This window comes from Xenopus laevis, chromosome 4L (genome assembly GCF_017654675.1).
Source record: "Xenopus laevis strain J_2021 chromosome 4L, Xenopus_laevis_v10.1, whole genome shotgun sequence".
Taxonomy (NCBI): Eukaryota; Metazoa; Chordata; class Amphibia; order Anura; family Pipidae; genus Xenopus; species Xenopus laevis.
In genome coordinates this window covers 60917438-60934575 of record NC_054377.1, presented here as the reverse complement: position 1 = coordinate 60934575, position 17138 = coordinate 60917438, and the positions used below count along the sequence as shown (strand labels likewise).

The 17138-nt window shown below is 37.9% G+C and overlaps 1 protein-coding gene across 2 annotated transcripts; it reads left to right on the top strand.

The window, feature by feature from the left end:
* The first annotated feature begins 1693 nt into the window (after window positions 1–1693).
* On the top strand, window positions 1694–14580 carry mvd.L (mevalonate diphosphate decarboxylase L homeolog). Of its 2 annotated transcripts, none has more exons than XM_018258000.2 (11): window positions 1694–1921; window positions 2122–2200; window positions 2585–2655; window positions 3962–4076; window positions 4887–5033; window positions 6104–6303; window positions 6827–6901; window positions 8401–8619; window positions 9093–9208; window positions 13610–13718; window positions 13818–14580. In XM_018258000.2, the coding sequence occupies exons 2-11, from the start codon at window positions 2149–2151 to the stop codon at window positions 13896–13898; spliced, it is 1185 nt and encodes a 394-aa protein (XP_018113489.1). In that variant the 5' UTR covers window positions 1694–1921; window positions 2122–2148; the 3' UTR covers window positions 13899–14580. The 2 variants fall into 2 exon arrangements, with proteins under 2 accessions (XP_018113489.1, XP_018113488.1); XM_018257999.2 differs by having other exon boundaries at window positions 1695–1921; window positions 2119–2200.
* Window positions 14581–17138: the final 2558 nt, after the last annotated feature.

Sequence of the window (17138 nt, the reverse complement as noted above, 5' to 3'; positions counted from 1 at the left end):
GCCTTAGGCATACAGCTGGGGCAGGCAAAAACGTTTAGCTTTCCGTTCTGCACTACCAAGATGTCACTGCCCTCCTCACATTACCCATTTGTCCCCCTGTGATGACAGAGAAACAAGATTTAAATAATTTATGTAGGTTAAGTAAAGTTGGAATTATTTCTTAAGGTGACAGGTCCCTAAAAAAATTAGGCTTGCAGAATACAGCAATATAATTGGATTCTAAAAGGCTGTGCATGCACAAATCGAGACACAGATCTGAGTGCCCCTAAACATGTCAGCTAATTGATTGCATTATATAATGCCTGTTTGTGAACTTAGAATTATGCTTTATTGCAGTCATCATTTTTTAGATGCAACAGGCTGCATTTTTTGCACTTGGTGTGCATTTAAAAGACAAAAAAATTAAGTGTTTGGAACTCAGGGTCAGACTAAGCCAGCAAGACACCAAAAAATGCCTGGTGGGCCCCTGCTGACCCAGATCAGCTTCACTTGGATATTGCAGATGTTCCCCCACCCATATAAGGTATGAGGTGCTGCGTGGGCGGGGGAGGCAGACTCAGTGGGGGAGCCTTAATGTCACTAGGGGGACCCTTTAGGCTGCAGCCCTGGAGGGCCCCAGACATGCCATTCCTACGCTGATCTAACTGACAAAAATGCCCTTAGTTGTGTTTAAAAATCACGAGTTTAGACATGCTTAAAAAGTTGCATAAAAGGCACCCATGTGTAAGAACAGAACAGAAGAACAGAAGAATCTTTGCAGCTTTCAAATGGGCGTCACTGATTCCCTTCTAAACAAATGCTCCGTAAGGCTACAAATTTATTGTTATTGTTACTTTTTATTACTGATCCTTCTATTCAGGCCCTCTCCTATTCCAGTCTCTTTTTCAAATCAATGCATGGTTGCTAGGGTAATTTGGATCCTAGTTACCAGAGTGGTTAAGATGCAAATTGAAGACCTGCTGGATAAAAAGCTAAATAACTCAAAAAAACACAAATAATAAAAAAAAACAATTGCAAATTGTCTCAGAATATCACTCTCTACATCATACTAAAAGTTATCTCAAAGGTCAACAACCCTTATAAAGGATAAGTAAACCTTTAAAACAAATGAATGTAAAATTGACGAGGGTGCAATTGTAAGCACTTTTGTAATTTGCATTCATTATTTATTTTCTTTTTATTCCAAGATATTAAAAGATACATGTGCTGTTAATATGAATGCATTTTGTTACAACCAGCGCCACCTCCTGGTCAGTTTCCCACGTAACATTCCAATAGGATCACAAATGATCCACTTGTAAAGCACAGGTGGAGAAATCACTTTTTACACTTAATAAATAGACTGCTCGTACTACTTTCAATGCCATTATTTCCGTGCTTCAGATTTTAGTGCGAAAAACTCTTTTTAAACTACAGCAGCTATATAAAGAGGTCTGCAACGCAACCGCCAATAATTCATTCCTCCTGGTAAAAAAAAAAAGGAGCACTAGCTGTGCCGCAATAAATATCGTTCCAGTAGAAACAAACTCAGTGTTAACAAAGTTCCGCTTTTCTTTAGGTCTTGGGCGGGGAAAGTCAGGCTTCAGTCTTCCGATAAATATGATTGGATTACAAGTGAGGTGAAGGTGGGACCAGCGCAAAGAGCTGTTATGATTGGGCAGTGTGGAAGCTGATGGTCGAGTAACGTCCAATGAGAACGAAGTGTGTGTTTTTCCCAGTCATCCACTGAGGGCATTGAGAAGTATAATATATGAAGCTGCTGCCATTACATAGTGTTATCGAATAGCTACTGTGAGTTACACGTATTCGCTTTGGTATTTTGGCTGAAACGCGATAGCGTCGTTTGAAGCATCTACGCGTTTTTGCTGCAGGGGCATTGTGGGAGTAATCTTTCAACAACAGAGGGAGAGCAGAACTGACAGTGAGTAGAATCACTGCCCATCATGCATTGGGTTCAGTGTGCAGAACAAGTGTGAAAGTCATTTATTTGCTCTATGTAATCCCATTTTACTTTGCTGAGCTCCTTCTCTCTTCTTCTGCTATTGCCATTGTTTGAGTCTCCTGTCCACCTAATATAATAGGCTGAGATGGATGTACTTTTTTTTTTTTTTTATCCAGCAGGTGTCTGGGAATTGCCTTTAACAAGAAATGAAGAAAGTCACTTGCACTGCACCTGTTAATATAGCTGTCATTAAATACTGTAAGTACTGCACCAGGAAGCTTCCATTCATAAATCACGCTAATTCCATGTTTGCAGACGTCTCCCTTGCAACATATGGCTACGGATGTTGGTACCCGTCGAGCAAATTAGGACCTTATATTTGACATCCGTGCTTCAAAAAATGGTCAAACTGCAGCTATTTCGTAGCCTCACCGAATCTCTCATAATAAAGAACCTGTGCAGATTACTTTCTAGACAATGACTTCCATAGATAGACTAATTCTTCTGTGTATTTTCGAGGTTACTTTGTTTTCATACAAATAATCCAACTTTCTGCAATAACCAGCATGATGTCAGTAGCTGATCAACATTAGCCTAAGTTGAGAATATCTTTGTTGACAATTTTCTTTTCAATATTTTCAGGGGGTAAACGCAATGAGGAACTTATTTTGCCAATTAACTCTTCCTTAAGTGTCACATTGCACCAAGATCAGGTTAGTAACCTCCACTAGTTCATCTTAGTAAATGTCTAGACATCCAAAAACATTCTGCTAACATTACTGTATAATTAAATTGAATTGTGTGTAAATTAAATGTTATACATTCTCATCTCTCTCCTAATGGTAGATTTCACTGAAGTAGTAGTACAAGAAGTAGTAGTAAAAGATGCATATCACCCTGATTATAGTTAAAAGGTGATGTCTTATGCTAGATCTTTAACACTGAGCTTGCAAAAGCATGCACTGTTTAAGCCAATATGGACCTAGCTTCAACTGTGCATGCTCCAGCTGGTGAATATAGGATCCAATACGGCCCCTTTCAACCCCACTGCACGACTTGCATTTTTAACAGTAATAGGCGGTGCAGGTCAGTGAGTGGAGGGTGGCAAAGGAAGGGGTTGTGGTTGGAGGGAGGGGTTAGTTATTCTTTAGTAGAAGCTACCAGGAGCATATACAGGTATGGCATCTGTCCGGAAACCCGTTATCCAGAAAGCTCTGAATTATGGAAAGGCCATCTCTTTGAAGGAAAAATATACAGCCTATAGACACCTGACATTTTACATAAGACAGCCCATTAATTGAAACCCGTTATCCAGAAAGCTCTGAATTGTAGAAAGGCCGTCTCTTTGAAGTCAAAAATATACAGCCTATAGACACCTGACCTTTTAAATAAGACAGCCCACTAATTGATTGGATATGTCCTGCCCCTAAACTAGCAATATTTTGCGATTATTTATTAGAGTTTTTGTGCACAAAAATTTACTGCGGTTTAGTAAACGGACACCCTGGTGTGGATATTCTTGAGAGTGTTAGTGACTGCTCAGTTAAATTTTAATTAGCGAGTGTAGATGTATTTTCATAAATTGCGTTCTAGAAAGACATATATATATTAGCAATTGAAATCTGTTTAATAAAAGATTAATTGATAGTGTAGTTCAAAGCCATTTTTACTTTACTTGCAAGCTTGATATACATCCAAATATGTCCAATAAAAATGTAATATACAGTGGCAACACCATCACTTTAAGGAAATTAATTCTACTTACAGTAATTTTAGACTTTTGACTGATTTTGGAGTAAGTTCCATGTGACCATAACTTTTTCTTATACTATAAGCTATTTTGGGCAGCCTCTTTGTTGTTTTTGTAAGTAAGTCAGTATGTACAGTGTATAAACCCATTTATTGCATAGCACTGTGGAAGATTTTGGCAAGTTGTATGTTTTTATACGTGGTGATAATAATAATAACTATGAGTTTCCATTCCATCTTTAACCACAGACATCATTCTTACCTTTTCAGTTGAAAACAACAACATCTGTTGCTGCAAGTCGGGAGTTTACAGAAGACCGGATTTGGTTGAATGGCAAGGAGGAGAATATCAACCACCCTCGTTTGCAGTCCTGCCTACGTGAGAGTAAGGGGCCTATTTATTAAACCTCAAATATTGCTGGTTGAGTTTTTAAAAGGGAAAACTCAGATTTCTAGAGGGAAAAAAATACTAAAATTTTTAGAACTTTTTGCTAAAAATCAGAATCTGAAAATACTCCATCTCAGACCTTTCGGGGTCATGTAGAAGTCAATGGCAGATGTCCCTGAAGATGTTTCTTGATATTGTGAGCCGCACTGGTTTTTGTCCGATAAATTCGAGTTGTCGCTACAACAATTCGATATAGTCGAGTCTTCAAAAATTCAAATTGATGCACAAATTTGTCGCAAAGTTTTTTCACACCAACTTTTTCGAGAAGAATTATTGATAAATTAGTTAAATTCATGTATGGGAGTTAGGTCGGCATTGCTTTTATAAAAAAAAAATAAGATCAATTCGAGCTTTAGTAAATACCCCTCTTGGTTTCTGTTTTTATTAACTCTTGGGCGTTTACTCTCTACTTTATAAAGAACCTGATTTGTAAAGTGGGTAAGTAAAGCATTCCAGTGATATTCATATGGCAACAAAGTCTATGTAAATACCTTATTTATTGTATGCAGAATATTCTACATTCTGCATCTACTAAACAGTGTATATATTATAATATAATATATCTATCTATATATATATATATATATATATATATATATATATATATATATATATATATATATATATATATATATATCAGAACATGAACCTATAAAAAACACATTTTACTCCTTCGGTACACATTTGCACTTTTCAAAGCAGCTGCATATCATTTTTTCAGTTTTATTTTATAATTCTGCTTTGCAGTCCGTCGTCTGGCAAGAAAGAGGAGGAATGATGGAGGTGATGAAAATGTGTCAAGGATCTTAAATTACAAAGTTCACTTATGTTCAGTCAATAATTTCCCCACTGCAGCAGGGTTGGCATCATCTGCAGCTGGATATGCATGCCTTGGTGAGTTTTTGTGTAGCTTTTTTTCAGTCACTATTTACTTTGTTTTCCTAGCAACACATATGGGGGTATGCCACATGTAGCGCTTTCTCTTCCAGCACTGTGGTTCACTTAAGTGTGCCTTTTCGGAATTCATGTGCCGAGGCATAGTCCATATAGGGGAAAAAAGCCACTTCTGGTAACTTTAAGAGCTTTTCTATTGCACAGAGCACAATAAACTGCAAATATACTAAGCTGTGCTGTTGGCGGTTGGTCAGCCCAAACTGGAGACTTAATTTATAAAGTAGGGAAAGATGCCAAACAGGATTTTTTTTTTATTTTAATCACTTTAAAGAAAATGTGTGAAACAGATTCACTATATTTCACAATAACAGGTCCCTTTAATAACCTTATATCCCCAGTCCTTCATATTATTATTTTATATGTATATATAAATGTACGTAAATGCCAGTCATGCAGGGCCAACAGTTATACAGAACCTCAATATTGTGTTTGGTAACTATCATTATTAGAAGTAAAAGTACCCTGAATCTATCAAAATGGGGATGGGACAATTCAAAAACGTAGTGAATGGGTGCAAACTACCACGATGTTTCACGCTTTGCATCTTGCACTGCATATTTCTGAATTGCTGTAGGTTTTTGAGCCTTAAAATGAATGAAATGCAAAGACTTGTGTGTGACCCTTGAATATATCAGTGCCTGTATTTAGCAAGTAGGTGCCTCCATTGTGCCCTCTTGCCGCCCCCTAACTTGTCTTACATTCAGATGTATGTTACATTGTAAGTGCCAGTTGTTGTCGGCCACAATGGAGCCCAAGTGCAGTAAGGACAGGGCTGACTTGCACCAGTGGTTCTGCACTCTGCACAGGATTTCTAATCCAGCACAAACCTCAGATGCCAAACCCCAGATACAAGTGCTGTTACCAAAGCTTGCTTTTTAGTATAGCTTCAGAGTTATTAAATAAGTATATTTTCTTTGAATCTGCAGAGATGCAGCTGCAGATACTTTTTGAATTGTTTGCATTGTTGCTACATTATGCAGGCCACTAATACTTTGTTCATTGTCTGTTAGTGTACACCCTTGCAAAGCTCTATGGCGTTGAAGGAGAGCTGTCAGAGATTGCACGCCAGGGTTCTGGAAGTGCCTGCAGAAGCATGTATGGGGGATTTGTGCAGTGGGTAATGGGAGAGAAGGATGATGGAAAAGACAGCTTAGCCAAGCAAGTGGAACCTGAAAGTCACTGGCCAGAGCTAAGAGTTCTTATACTGGTGGTAAGTAGCACAGGAACAACTGCTTAACTCTTGTCGAATGAGATGTGCCAACTGAAGCCCACAGTCAGTACTGACTTTTTCCAATCTCGGGGTATAATAAATCCCAAAAAATTTGTGTTGTGTTTTCTTCACAAAAAATTCGGATTTTATAGTAAAAAAAACAATTTTTCGGGTTTTTGGCATTCAGCCTTTAATAAATAATCCCCATAATGTTACACTAACTAAACTTAATATACCCTAAAGAAGCCTTGCTGTAACAAACTAGCTAAGGAATCCCTAGTAAAATCTGTTGTACCCCTGTAAAGCATTGATCAAGAATTTACATTTCTTATGAAGACAGAGGAGTCTGTTGTTCCTTTTTTAATGTGGGGTACAGACTTTATCATCAGAAACCCAAAGGAAGTTGCAGAGTTTCTTATCAAGTGAAAATTAAATGTCCCCACTTCATACTATCGAAAGGCACAAGTTAATGAGCCGATTCACTTGGAACTAAAAAGTTGTACTTTTTGTTTTATCCTCATAGGCCACTGCAGAGAAGAAGCATGTAGGCAGCACAGCTGGCATGCAGACAAGTGTGGAGACTAGTCCATTGCTTAAGGTACCATGCAAATGTTTATCTGCAGCTCAGTGGGGTTTCGAAAGTGTGAGGTTTTGGTATTTATATACACAGAAGAAGCAGCAATTTGCTCAGAGTAGCGTGCACAATAGTCATTCCTGAGTTCAAGCAGTGAGAAATTCATGTAATGTGTTATGATTTTGTGATTCCAGACAGGTTTCACAGAAACAATGTCACATTTCCAAGTGCTTTGATATTTGTGAGTGACCCGTGTCTGCAAAAAGGACAGACTTTAGAAAAAGAAATACAAGCAATAATAAGTCCAGGGTGTAAGTAGGGTTTCCACCTGGCCACTATTTTACCGGCCTGGCCAGTAAAAATGATGGTTGATCCCAATGTTATTAATAGGGGAAAAAGATAAATATATAGGAAGACCAGTATTTTTTCCAGAAAAGGTGGCAACCCTAGGTTAAGGTGCCCAATTAATAAGAAGATCATGTGCTGATATTTGTCAAGGGTTGCCCAAATTAGCAACCCTTGGCCCTCGTTCATAGTAGGACTTTTGTCAGATTGCATTCAGATAAAGAAGTATTGGGAACATGGACTGTTTTGAATACCACTGTCATCCAGTGCAAAATGCCCCTACTAACTGAATCAGAAGCACTGTGTGTGAAGCTAATGAATGTGTGAAAGGCAGATCTCCTCTGAAAAAGCAGACATTGTAGTAGTCAGGCCAGGAGGGGACAAAAGTCTGGGTAAAGACAAATAACATTCGAAAAAAAAACTATGCTCACCTATATTTACTTTGGCATAAAATGATGTTGGCATATTTTAGGTGTAGCCAGATAGCAACAACTATTGCCTAAAGGCCCCCATACACAGCCGATAAAAGCTGCCAACAGACGAAGCGGCAGCTTATCTGTTCGTTGATGCGGTCCCGCGATCTTACCGCCCGCCATTGGGCCCAAGATCGGTTTAGCCCGATATTGCCCACCTCAATGCAGGCATATCTGGGAGAGATCCGCTCGTTTGTCGACATTGCCAAACGAGCGGATCTCCCTGTGTATGGCCACCTATAGGATCAGATAATAATGAAAGCAGAGATTTGCTATATTTTCCAACCAGAGGGGGGCAGCACAGTCGAAGCAAGCAACTGCTCTTTATGAGCTTCTGCCATAGTCTGATTGTTTTTCCTCATAAGGTAAAGGAATCTGTCTCAGCTAGGCACTTTTTTATTTTCCATTTCTTTCTTTACTTTTGTTTTATTTATTTAAACACCTCCTGAAAAGCGTAAATAAATTAGATTATGGCAAAGTTTAATTTCTTTGATGTCAAAGAAAAAGGTAAAAGCTAGATGAAGACCAAGGATGGCTCTCTCATTGGAGTATAATCAGCCTGGCTGTGCAAGACAACATACTCGGGCTTTTCAGCAGAATTTACTTAAAACATCTGAGTTTGTCCTGTCTGAAACCTGGTCTTATCTGTCAGTTCCTGCTACATGCTGCTCCTGTTTATACATTTATCATAATGTCTTCTTGCAGCTCAGAGCAGACTTAGTGGTACCTGAACGGATGGAGGCTATGATCGAATCAATCAGGAAAAAAGATTTTGACGCTTTTGGCCAACTGACAATGAAGGACAGCAATCAGTTCCATGCCACCTGTTTGGACACATATCCTCCTATCTTCTACCTGAACAATGTGTCTCAGCGTGTGATTAGTATGGTGCACCAATACAACACCTACTATGGACAGACTAAGGTATAAATAGCACCAGGATGCATGGTGTTAATAATGTGTTGTAAGTCGCATTGGTACATTTCAAAGGGTATCTAAATATTTGCAAATGTTTGGAATAGGCTGGCACAAACCAAACCACACTACCTGAATCAGATACAGTTAAAAAAGTATTTTTAAATAATTTTTTTAACTGCATCTATTAATGGAGTGTGGTCCAGTTTGTGCCAGTCTATCCCAAACATTTGCATGATGTCTGCCTCCCCGAGCTGAAGGTCTGAGGCTTGAGCACCGGGACCCCCCAGCACATTTGGTAAGTTAACCCTCACTCTTACCAAGTTCTGCATTGAGTATTTTTCCAGTAAATTATCTAAATATTTGGTTATGTAAATCTGTATTGCTCCAGTTTTATCCTTGTTTGCAAAGTTCCTCATGTTTCCTGTTCATTTATATGCTCTATTAACTTGAATTCCATTGGGTTTTTCCTATTTTCTCAGGTAGCATACAGCTTTGATGCTGGTCCTAATGCTGTCATCTTTATGCTAGAGCCTACCGTAAATGAATTTGTCGAGGTTGTCAAGCTCTGCTTTCCACCAGAAACAAACGGAGACCAGTAAGTTCTAATGCATTACAGGGTCTTGCACTTATCTACACAGAGAAATATGATTTGACAAATCCTCCATTTTAGTCCTCTTAAAAGCTAAATATATCAAGTATAGCAGTAAGATTTTCTTTTGGTTTATAAATGTTCAGCCAAATATATTCCTCCATCTATGCCTGCATTCACTTGCCCCCCTTACATATTCTCCAGGGACAGCAGTGTGACCCCAAAACTTAAGAGAGCACTTATATTTGGTTGTGTTGTAGAACACATTATGCCTTTCTATTAGAATATTAGCATAAGTAGGTAAGCAGACACACAAAATAGGTTGCCGTTGAGTACCATGTTTTTCCGTGCCACCTTTTCGTCAAAATTTACAACATTTTTCTGCTTAATAAATACATATTAATTTTGTCCTGACTAAAATATCTAGCCAGTTATTCAAGGTGATTTCTCAATCTATTCACTCCACTCTAGTGTCGAGTGCTGGAAATAATCACATTTTGACTCGGTGAGAATGGGTGAGGGTGATATACCATGCAGCTGGTCTGTTAGGGAAATATTCTAGGAATAATGTACTTGCTGGTACAGGTATGGGATCCGTTATCCGGAAACCTGTTATCCAGAAAGAGCCGAATTATGGAATGGCTGTCTCACATAGCCTTCATTTTATCCAAATAATCCAAGTTTTTAAAAATTATTTCCTTTTTCTGCGTAATAATAAATCAGTACCTTGAACTTGATCCAAACTAAGATATAATTAATCCTTATTGAAAGCAAAACCAGCCTATTGGGTTTATTTAATGTTTACATGATTTTGTAGTAGACTTAATGGATGAAAATCCAAATTATTGAAAGATCCATGATCCGGAAATCCCCAGGTCCCGAGCATTCTGAATAACAGGTCCCATACCTGTACTTGCTTTTAAATCCCCACATATAATGTTTTATTACAATGGATGTTGCTGGACACTCTGGATTTCATGGGTAATGTTCTGGGGCTCCTATATGCCAATTAGTGTACTGTTTTAGGCTTTCATAATGTGTTGGCTTTTTTTTTTTTTTTACTTTTCAACATTTTTATTGGGTTTTCCAAAACATACAGGATTTACTTTTTCACTGCGTAAATTGAGTAAATTAGATTTAAATGCATTTATCGTGCTGTTTCCAACACCAAGGAATCATCCAATTGTGAAAACATGAGGATTATACTTGCCCTATATAATAGTAATGAGACATATGACCCATACAGTAATGTTTAGTTACCAGATCTACTGTATAAACTAACAAAAGCAACACACAACCAAAACCAACCTAAACCTCGCATGGTGGAGTTATAGAAACACAAAAATGTTAGACACCGAGTTAATTATGTTGCCCAGACATTAGGATAGTTACATCAGTAATAGCTCTTGAATATTCGTTTTGTGTTTAGAGTCTATTTGATCGAAATAAAGAGACCAATTATCAGAAAATTTAGCTTTAAAAAGTGGTTCTTCAGATTAAATTTTTATGGCTTCTTACCAGCATAACTGGTTTAGATTTGATTCCCCTTTATGCTAATCATTGCTATTGTATTGCAATCTGTCTGTGAAAACTAACAGTTTTATTTGCCAATAACCCCTTCTTGGTAGATGGATGAGGCATAGGCAGATGAGGAAGTGAAAGAAGCCACAGCCCCTCCTCACTTCTCACTTGGGCAATCAAATGGAATTAACTAAGTAGTCCTCACACAATACTCTTTTTGGTTAAAAAAAAAAAAACCGTAAGGTTGGTTTGGGTACGGCATCCTTAATACCTCAAAGATACTGTATATATGCAGATAAATTCAGTGATCTTTGCAAAGTGTGGCACAGTAGAGAAACGATTACAGCTAAATCTCATATAAGACAGTGTCCGCACTGCTAAGAATTCTTGTATTCAATTCTTGTATTAAGACATTTTGCATACAGGAACAGCACTAACGATAAGTTGTTAAAGGAACAGTAACACCAAAAAATGAAAGTGTTTTAAAGTAATAAAAATATCAAATACTGTTGCCCTGCACTGGTGAAACTGATCTGTTTGCTTCAGAAACTATATAAACAAGCTGCTTTGTAGTAATGGAGAATTTTTTAAAAAAAAAAGCTATATGGCACAGGTTAAATAGTGGATAACAGATAACACCATTATGTTCTACAGAGCTTATCTGCTGTGTAACCTGAGCCTTTTCTCCTTTAAATGGCTCCCCCCATTGCTAAACAGCAGCTTATTTATAAAAACAATAGTAGTGTTTCTGAAACAAACACAGCAGTTTTACCAATGCTCGACAACACTGCATTATATTTTTATTACTTTAAAACTCTTTAAATTTTTGATGTTACTGGTCCTTTAATGCCGTGCTAAGGCTCAGCAGTTAATTGGGGACAGCATTAAGTACCCATAACACCATTGTAGAGGTACGACTAAAAGTCCAAGTACGAATCATATTCCTTTTTTTTACTGTTATATTTTAGAGTAGACATTATTCAGCATTTTGCTTGTACCCAAGTATTATACTGAAGTCATTGTCCTACTTTTATTTTCACCTTGAAACAAAGCTCATGTTGCTGAAGAAAAACACCCCAAAATCAGTCAGTCCACCAGTCATCTTCTAGTGTGTAATAAATAAATAAAGCAAACCAAAGTGATATGGACTTTCCTCAATCAACTGTAAGAACCAGGTGAAGCAGAGTGGTGGAAGAAGTTATGTGCATGCTTTGTTAATGCAGGAAAGTACAGGCTTTTAATACCGCATAATTACTGACAAGGAAGCAATATAATTATCCAGTAAGTGCAGATACTAAACTGAGCAATGGGAAAAAACACTAACAGTATGAGCTTTACATATTGAGTTAGGTATTGCAAAGTAACTTTAAAAAGGCATTCATAGTGAATCGTTCCGGCTGACAGTTTAAAGCAGTGGTATTCAAACGTTTTGCTTTAATTCCCTCCATTGCTCTTCAACTTTGTTAATTCATAACTAAGTGAAATATAAATAAAAAAATGTGATTGGAAGCGTCACTGTTTAGATCAAGGAATATTCATTGTGGGAAGTAAGCATTACTAGTGTTCAGGTTTCACCTAGATTAGCCTCGGAGGCTGTCCCCTCCCATATACTGCTTCAGCCCCCTAGAGGGGGAACCACTGAAACCTGCAATGAAGTCGGTAAACCATTGTGAAAGACTCACTTGCAATGTAGACCACTGCTTCCTGGCTAAGAAGGGGTTGGTGCATATTGGTGTAATGGAATGGAAGATTTATATTGCAGAAATAAATACAGTTACCACCTATTTTGAGGTGGTGGCCATCCTCAGGCAAGTTTTAAAATTATTTGAGTGTTTTACTTCTCATTTTAACTGTGTACTGCATTTTCATACATACATTCCCTCAGGGAATAAAAAGACATTGCAACGCTACTTTCATATTGACAGTTGCTGTATAGCACCCTTGCACAATATTAACAGACGGCCCAACATTAGTAAAGTGCAGTTTTGGTTTTTTTCATCTATAAAAACAGAAGTGCAACAATTTTCCTCCGCTGTTGTAATATGTATTTATGTGTGTGTGTGTATGTATATATGTGTGTATATATATATATATATATATATATATATATATATATACACATATATATATATATATATACATGTAGAGATTATCGGCACTCACCATTCACATGATCGCTTGCTGGGTGCTAACCAAAAGTAATTGTAGCAGTCCACGAAAGCACTCACAGCAGTCGCCATCAAGCGTGTATCAAAAAGTCATTTATTAGTGCATGGTATATTATACTATGCACTAATAAATGACTTTTTGATACACGCTTGATGGCGACTGCTGTGAGTGCTTTCGTGGACTGCTACAATTACTTTTGGTTAGCACCCAGCAAGCGATCATGTGAATGGTGAGTGCCGATAATCTCTACTCACAAAATGTAGTATACACAAATCCAAAAGGAGTGAGTTCACACCAGGAACCTTCAAAAAGAGATTTTTTTAAAAACATATTATTTATGGGACCTATTATCTAGAATGCTCGGGTCCTGGGGTTTTCCGAATAACGGGTCTATCTGTAATTTGGATCTTTATACTTTAAATCTATTAGAAAATCATGTAAACATTAAATAAACCCAATAGGCTGGTTTTGCTTCCAATAAGGATTAATTATATCTCAGTTTGGACAAGTACAAGTCACTGTTTTAATATTACAGAGAAAAAGGGAATTATTTTTAAAAATTTGGATAAAATGGAGTCTGTGGGAGACTATGCCATTCCGTTATTTGGAGCTTTCTGGATAAAGGGTTTCCCATACCTGTGTGTGTGTGTGTGTGTGTGTGTATATATAATTCTGTGCCTCTTTGATGTTTGTACTATATTTTTACTGTCATTCCAGGTACTTGAAAGGCTTACCTGTGGGTCCTTCCACCCTTTCTGAGGGGCTTCAGTCAGCAATAGCTTCTGATCCGAATCCAGGAGGAGTGCGTTACATTATTGTCACTAAGGTAGCTATTTTCTCACACTTGCATGCTGGCAGCAGAAATATGGAAAATATAGGAAATATGGTTGTCATTTTGCTTTTTCTCTCTTCCTTTTCTTTTTAGCCGGGCCCTGGCCCCATGCAGTCACAAGATCTCACCCTGGATCTGTTGGGTTCTGATGGAATGCCATTGCATTGTGCTTGAAGAAAACATTGACCAAAGAGACTTTTATAAGTGCCAGTTTGAAAATGATTGCAGCATTGCCATATATTGGCATGCTTAAAGTCTTGATTTCTAGAGGATGACACCAGTGCAGTTACTTTAGCAGGACAGGTCTTCATATCAAGAGAAAAAATGCAGTTCGTGGTGGAAGCAAATGTCTTTTGTTTGCTAATAGAATTGCTCATCAGATGATCATTAGGAATTTTTCTCAGGGAAATAACATCACTTTATTTCTGGAGTTCTACTTCCTTATTGCCTTGTAAACTGTGGAAGATAGGCGAACCTATACCTGAAGCTTTTCTTTTCCTGATGAATAATGGTCAGGGCATTTAAACAATATATCGATATCATTTGGTAACAAACTTTGTACATTTTCTTTTCCAGTGCCTCACCTGTTATTTTCATAACTTCCATGAGTCATTTTTAAAATCACTGCTTATTGTATTCTCTTAATTTATTCAATACATGTTCCACCCCTCTAATGGTATTGCATTATACTGGCACTTGTGACTTCATGCCAGTATGGCTCACGGAGACATTTAGTACAAATCATTTTAGTAAGTCTGTCAGATTTTTATGTTAACAACTGTCCATACATGTTTGTACTTTTATAGATATTAATATATCACACAAAAAATATAGTAAAATTCCATATTGGCACATGTCAGCAGATTACCCGTTGTTTTGTCATTACACAAGATAGATATCAGTGAGTGGTAGAAAAACTGCGACTAGGAAATCCGTTATGAAACCCATTTAAGCAGCAGGGAATAATACCCGAACCTCCCCTCTTTGTCTTCCTAATGTGCAACACCACTATTCTTTGCAGGGGGCCACTAGTGGGATCCATCAAATCCTCTTCCCCTTAACGTCAGTCCTATGAGTTATGGGGAATTCTACAACTGAACCTCAGCTCTTCCTTCCCAATTCAAAAATCCCTTCTTTTTTTGTTCATAGGAACATCTAAAGGGAAGCCAGAAGAGCACCTTCTCCAATAAAGAGGGTCAGAACTAAGAGGGAACTGCAAAAGATTAGCTGCACATGTATTTTATGGGCAGTAACAGAGTACAGTAACATGGGACCTATTTTAGTTTACACATTTGGGTACAGTATGGAAGGTGGAACCCTCACCTCCAGGTCTGCCGTCAGAAATCATGGAGCCCCATATTACAACATTTTCTGCCCCCCATAAAAGTTATGTTTAAAAACATTGGTGGCCAGGGTCCCCCATAAGGGGTTAAAAAATAACAAAAAAACAATGATTGGTGTTCAGTGAAACTTACCTTTAATGGTCTTCATTCTCTTCTTTTTCGGGTATATTTGCTGAATTTCGGCAGCTTCTCTTCTTTGGATCCATTTGGTGGCCTTTCACTTCTTTCATGACTTTCATCTCCTTTCACTGCTTTCTGCTCCTTTCGTAGCTTTTGGTGACATGCAGATTATCCATAAGTATATAGATAAAAGTGTGGAGGTTTGTATAACTGTTGAACAGTGAGTAAGATTGTAATTCTGACTTCTAAATGTTGTTTTTCATGCTTTTATGATAATAAGACATCTCAAAGTCACATAGTGGAGCCATGCACACCCAACTGCCACTTATCAATGTACTATGAGCATCCCAGCTGTTCTCATCTGGTTTTCCAGCCTGCTTGACCTATGTCAGAACAAGGCTCAAGTATATATTAGGCATGCCATGCCATCGTTTTGGACTCATATACATACTAGAAGGCTGCTGGCTCAAGTAGCTGAGTAAGTGGAAAGATCTGCTCTTACATTATATGACCATCTTAAGAGCAGGCTCTAATAACTTCGTTCCATATATATGTGGAAGTGTCATTAAGCAACAGTAATTGATTATCAAGCAACTGAACTCATCAGGTTGGTGTAGTAGGGACCTGGAAATTAGGCTGTCTTTTAGAATGGGTGACCTCTTCTTCTCCATGGAGATGGTACCATAGGACACTTTTTGGCAGTGATCCCCCAGAAGGAAAGTGAGAGTTCAGCTACTTTTCTCTGTGGATTCATCCATGTTAGTTGCAAACAAAGCAGCAAGGGAGCCAGCAGAAGTAGGCTGAAGCTGAAAAGTCCATCAGAGCAAGAGAAGGAGACCTTTTGGAACAGACTGTTACAGAGAAGTCTGTCCAGAGCCACCTGGAATAACCCATGGATGAACAACAACCTGCTTGTGGGCCTCCTCTGGAGTGTCCATAAAGGGACTGACTGTCACACATGGTGCTTGAGAGTGCTGGACCATAAAGTAGGATGGGAGTAGCTCATAACATTAATTATACATTTTACAAAGGGACTAAGTTTTACCTGCAACTTACTAGCTGCTTTCAAAGTAAGTTGCAGGTAAAACTTAGTCCCTTTTGTAAAATGTATAATGAAGCAATAGAATTCTTAATGAATCAGATGAAAATTGAGCATAGGACTGACCAGATCTGGGATGACTTTGACGTAGTTGGCCAGCTTAAATATATTGCAATATATGGACAAACAATCCCTGTGTTGTTTAAAGGGTAAGGCATTTTTCAGTAGCAGTATGCACAAAATGTCTCTGTCTTAAATATACTGATAATGGGTTGAGTGCAGAGGACTCTTGCATTTGTCCATCTCCCATAGACCCCATTTTAATAAAAAAATTAAAAATTTAAGAGATTACCTTTTTTTCTTTAATAATATAACAGTACCTTGTACTTGATCCAAACTAAGTTATAATAAATTATTATTGGAGGCAAAACCACCCTATTGGGTTTATTTATTGTTAAATTAGTTTTCAGCAGGCTTAAAGTATTAAGATCCAAATTATGGAAAGATTCCTTATCCAGAAAACCCATGTCCCAAGCATTCTGGATAACAGGTCCCATACCTATACCATCATGGGTGCTGAAAGGAGTATCAGCAGGACTTTTGGGTGCTTTGCAACCAGGCGTGAGGGAGGTGTTTGAGTGGGAGCCAGTGCTGGGTGTGTGTTTTGGGTTACTAACTATTAAATATTGTCCAAAATTTATTGGGAAGGGGTGTCACATTTTTTGTTTCTCCCTTTACATCTCTGCATTGCAGGAAGTGAATCCATTTTCAAAACTCTGGGATATTCTGGGGAAAAAGATAAAATAGGGACAGTCCCTGGTTATTACGGGCAGTTGGCATATGTCCCACAGATGTTATGCAGGCTGAAAAAAAATTCCTATGATCAACGTTTTAGTGCTGTACGTGTGTTTA

Bases quoted from the DNA above. Each gene is read 5' to 3' on its own strand.
- mvd.L (XM_018258000.2), top strand. From the start codon at position 2,149: ATGAAGAAAGTCACTTGCACTGCACCTGTTAATATAGCTGTCATTAAA. The intron at 2,201-2,584 runs GTAAGTACTGCA...CAATATTTTCAG, and splicing joins TATAGCTGTCATTAAATACT to GGGGTAAACGCAATGAGGAA. The intron at 13,719-13,817 runs GTAGCTATTTTC...TTTTCTTTTTAG, and splicing joins GTTACATTATTGTCACTAAG to CCGGGCCCTGGCCCCATGCA.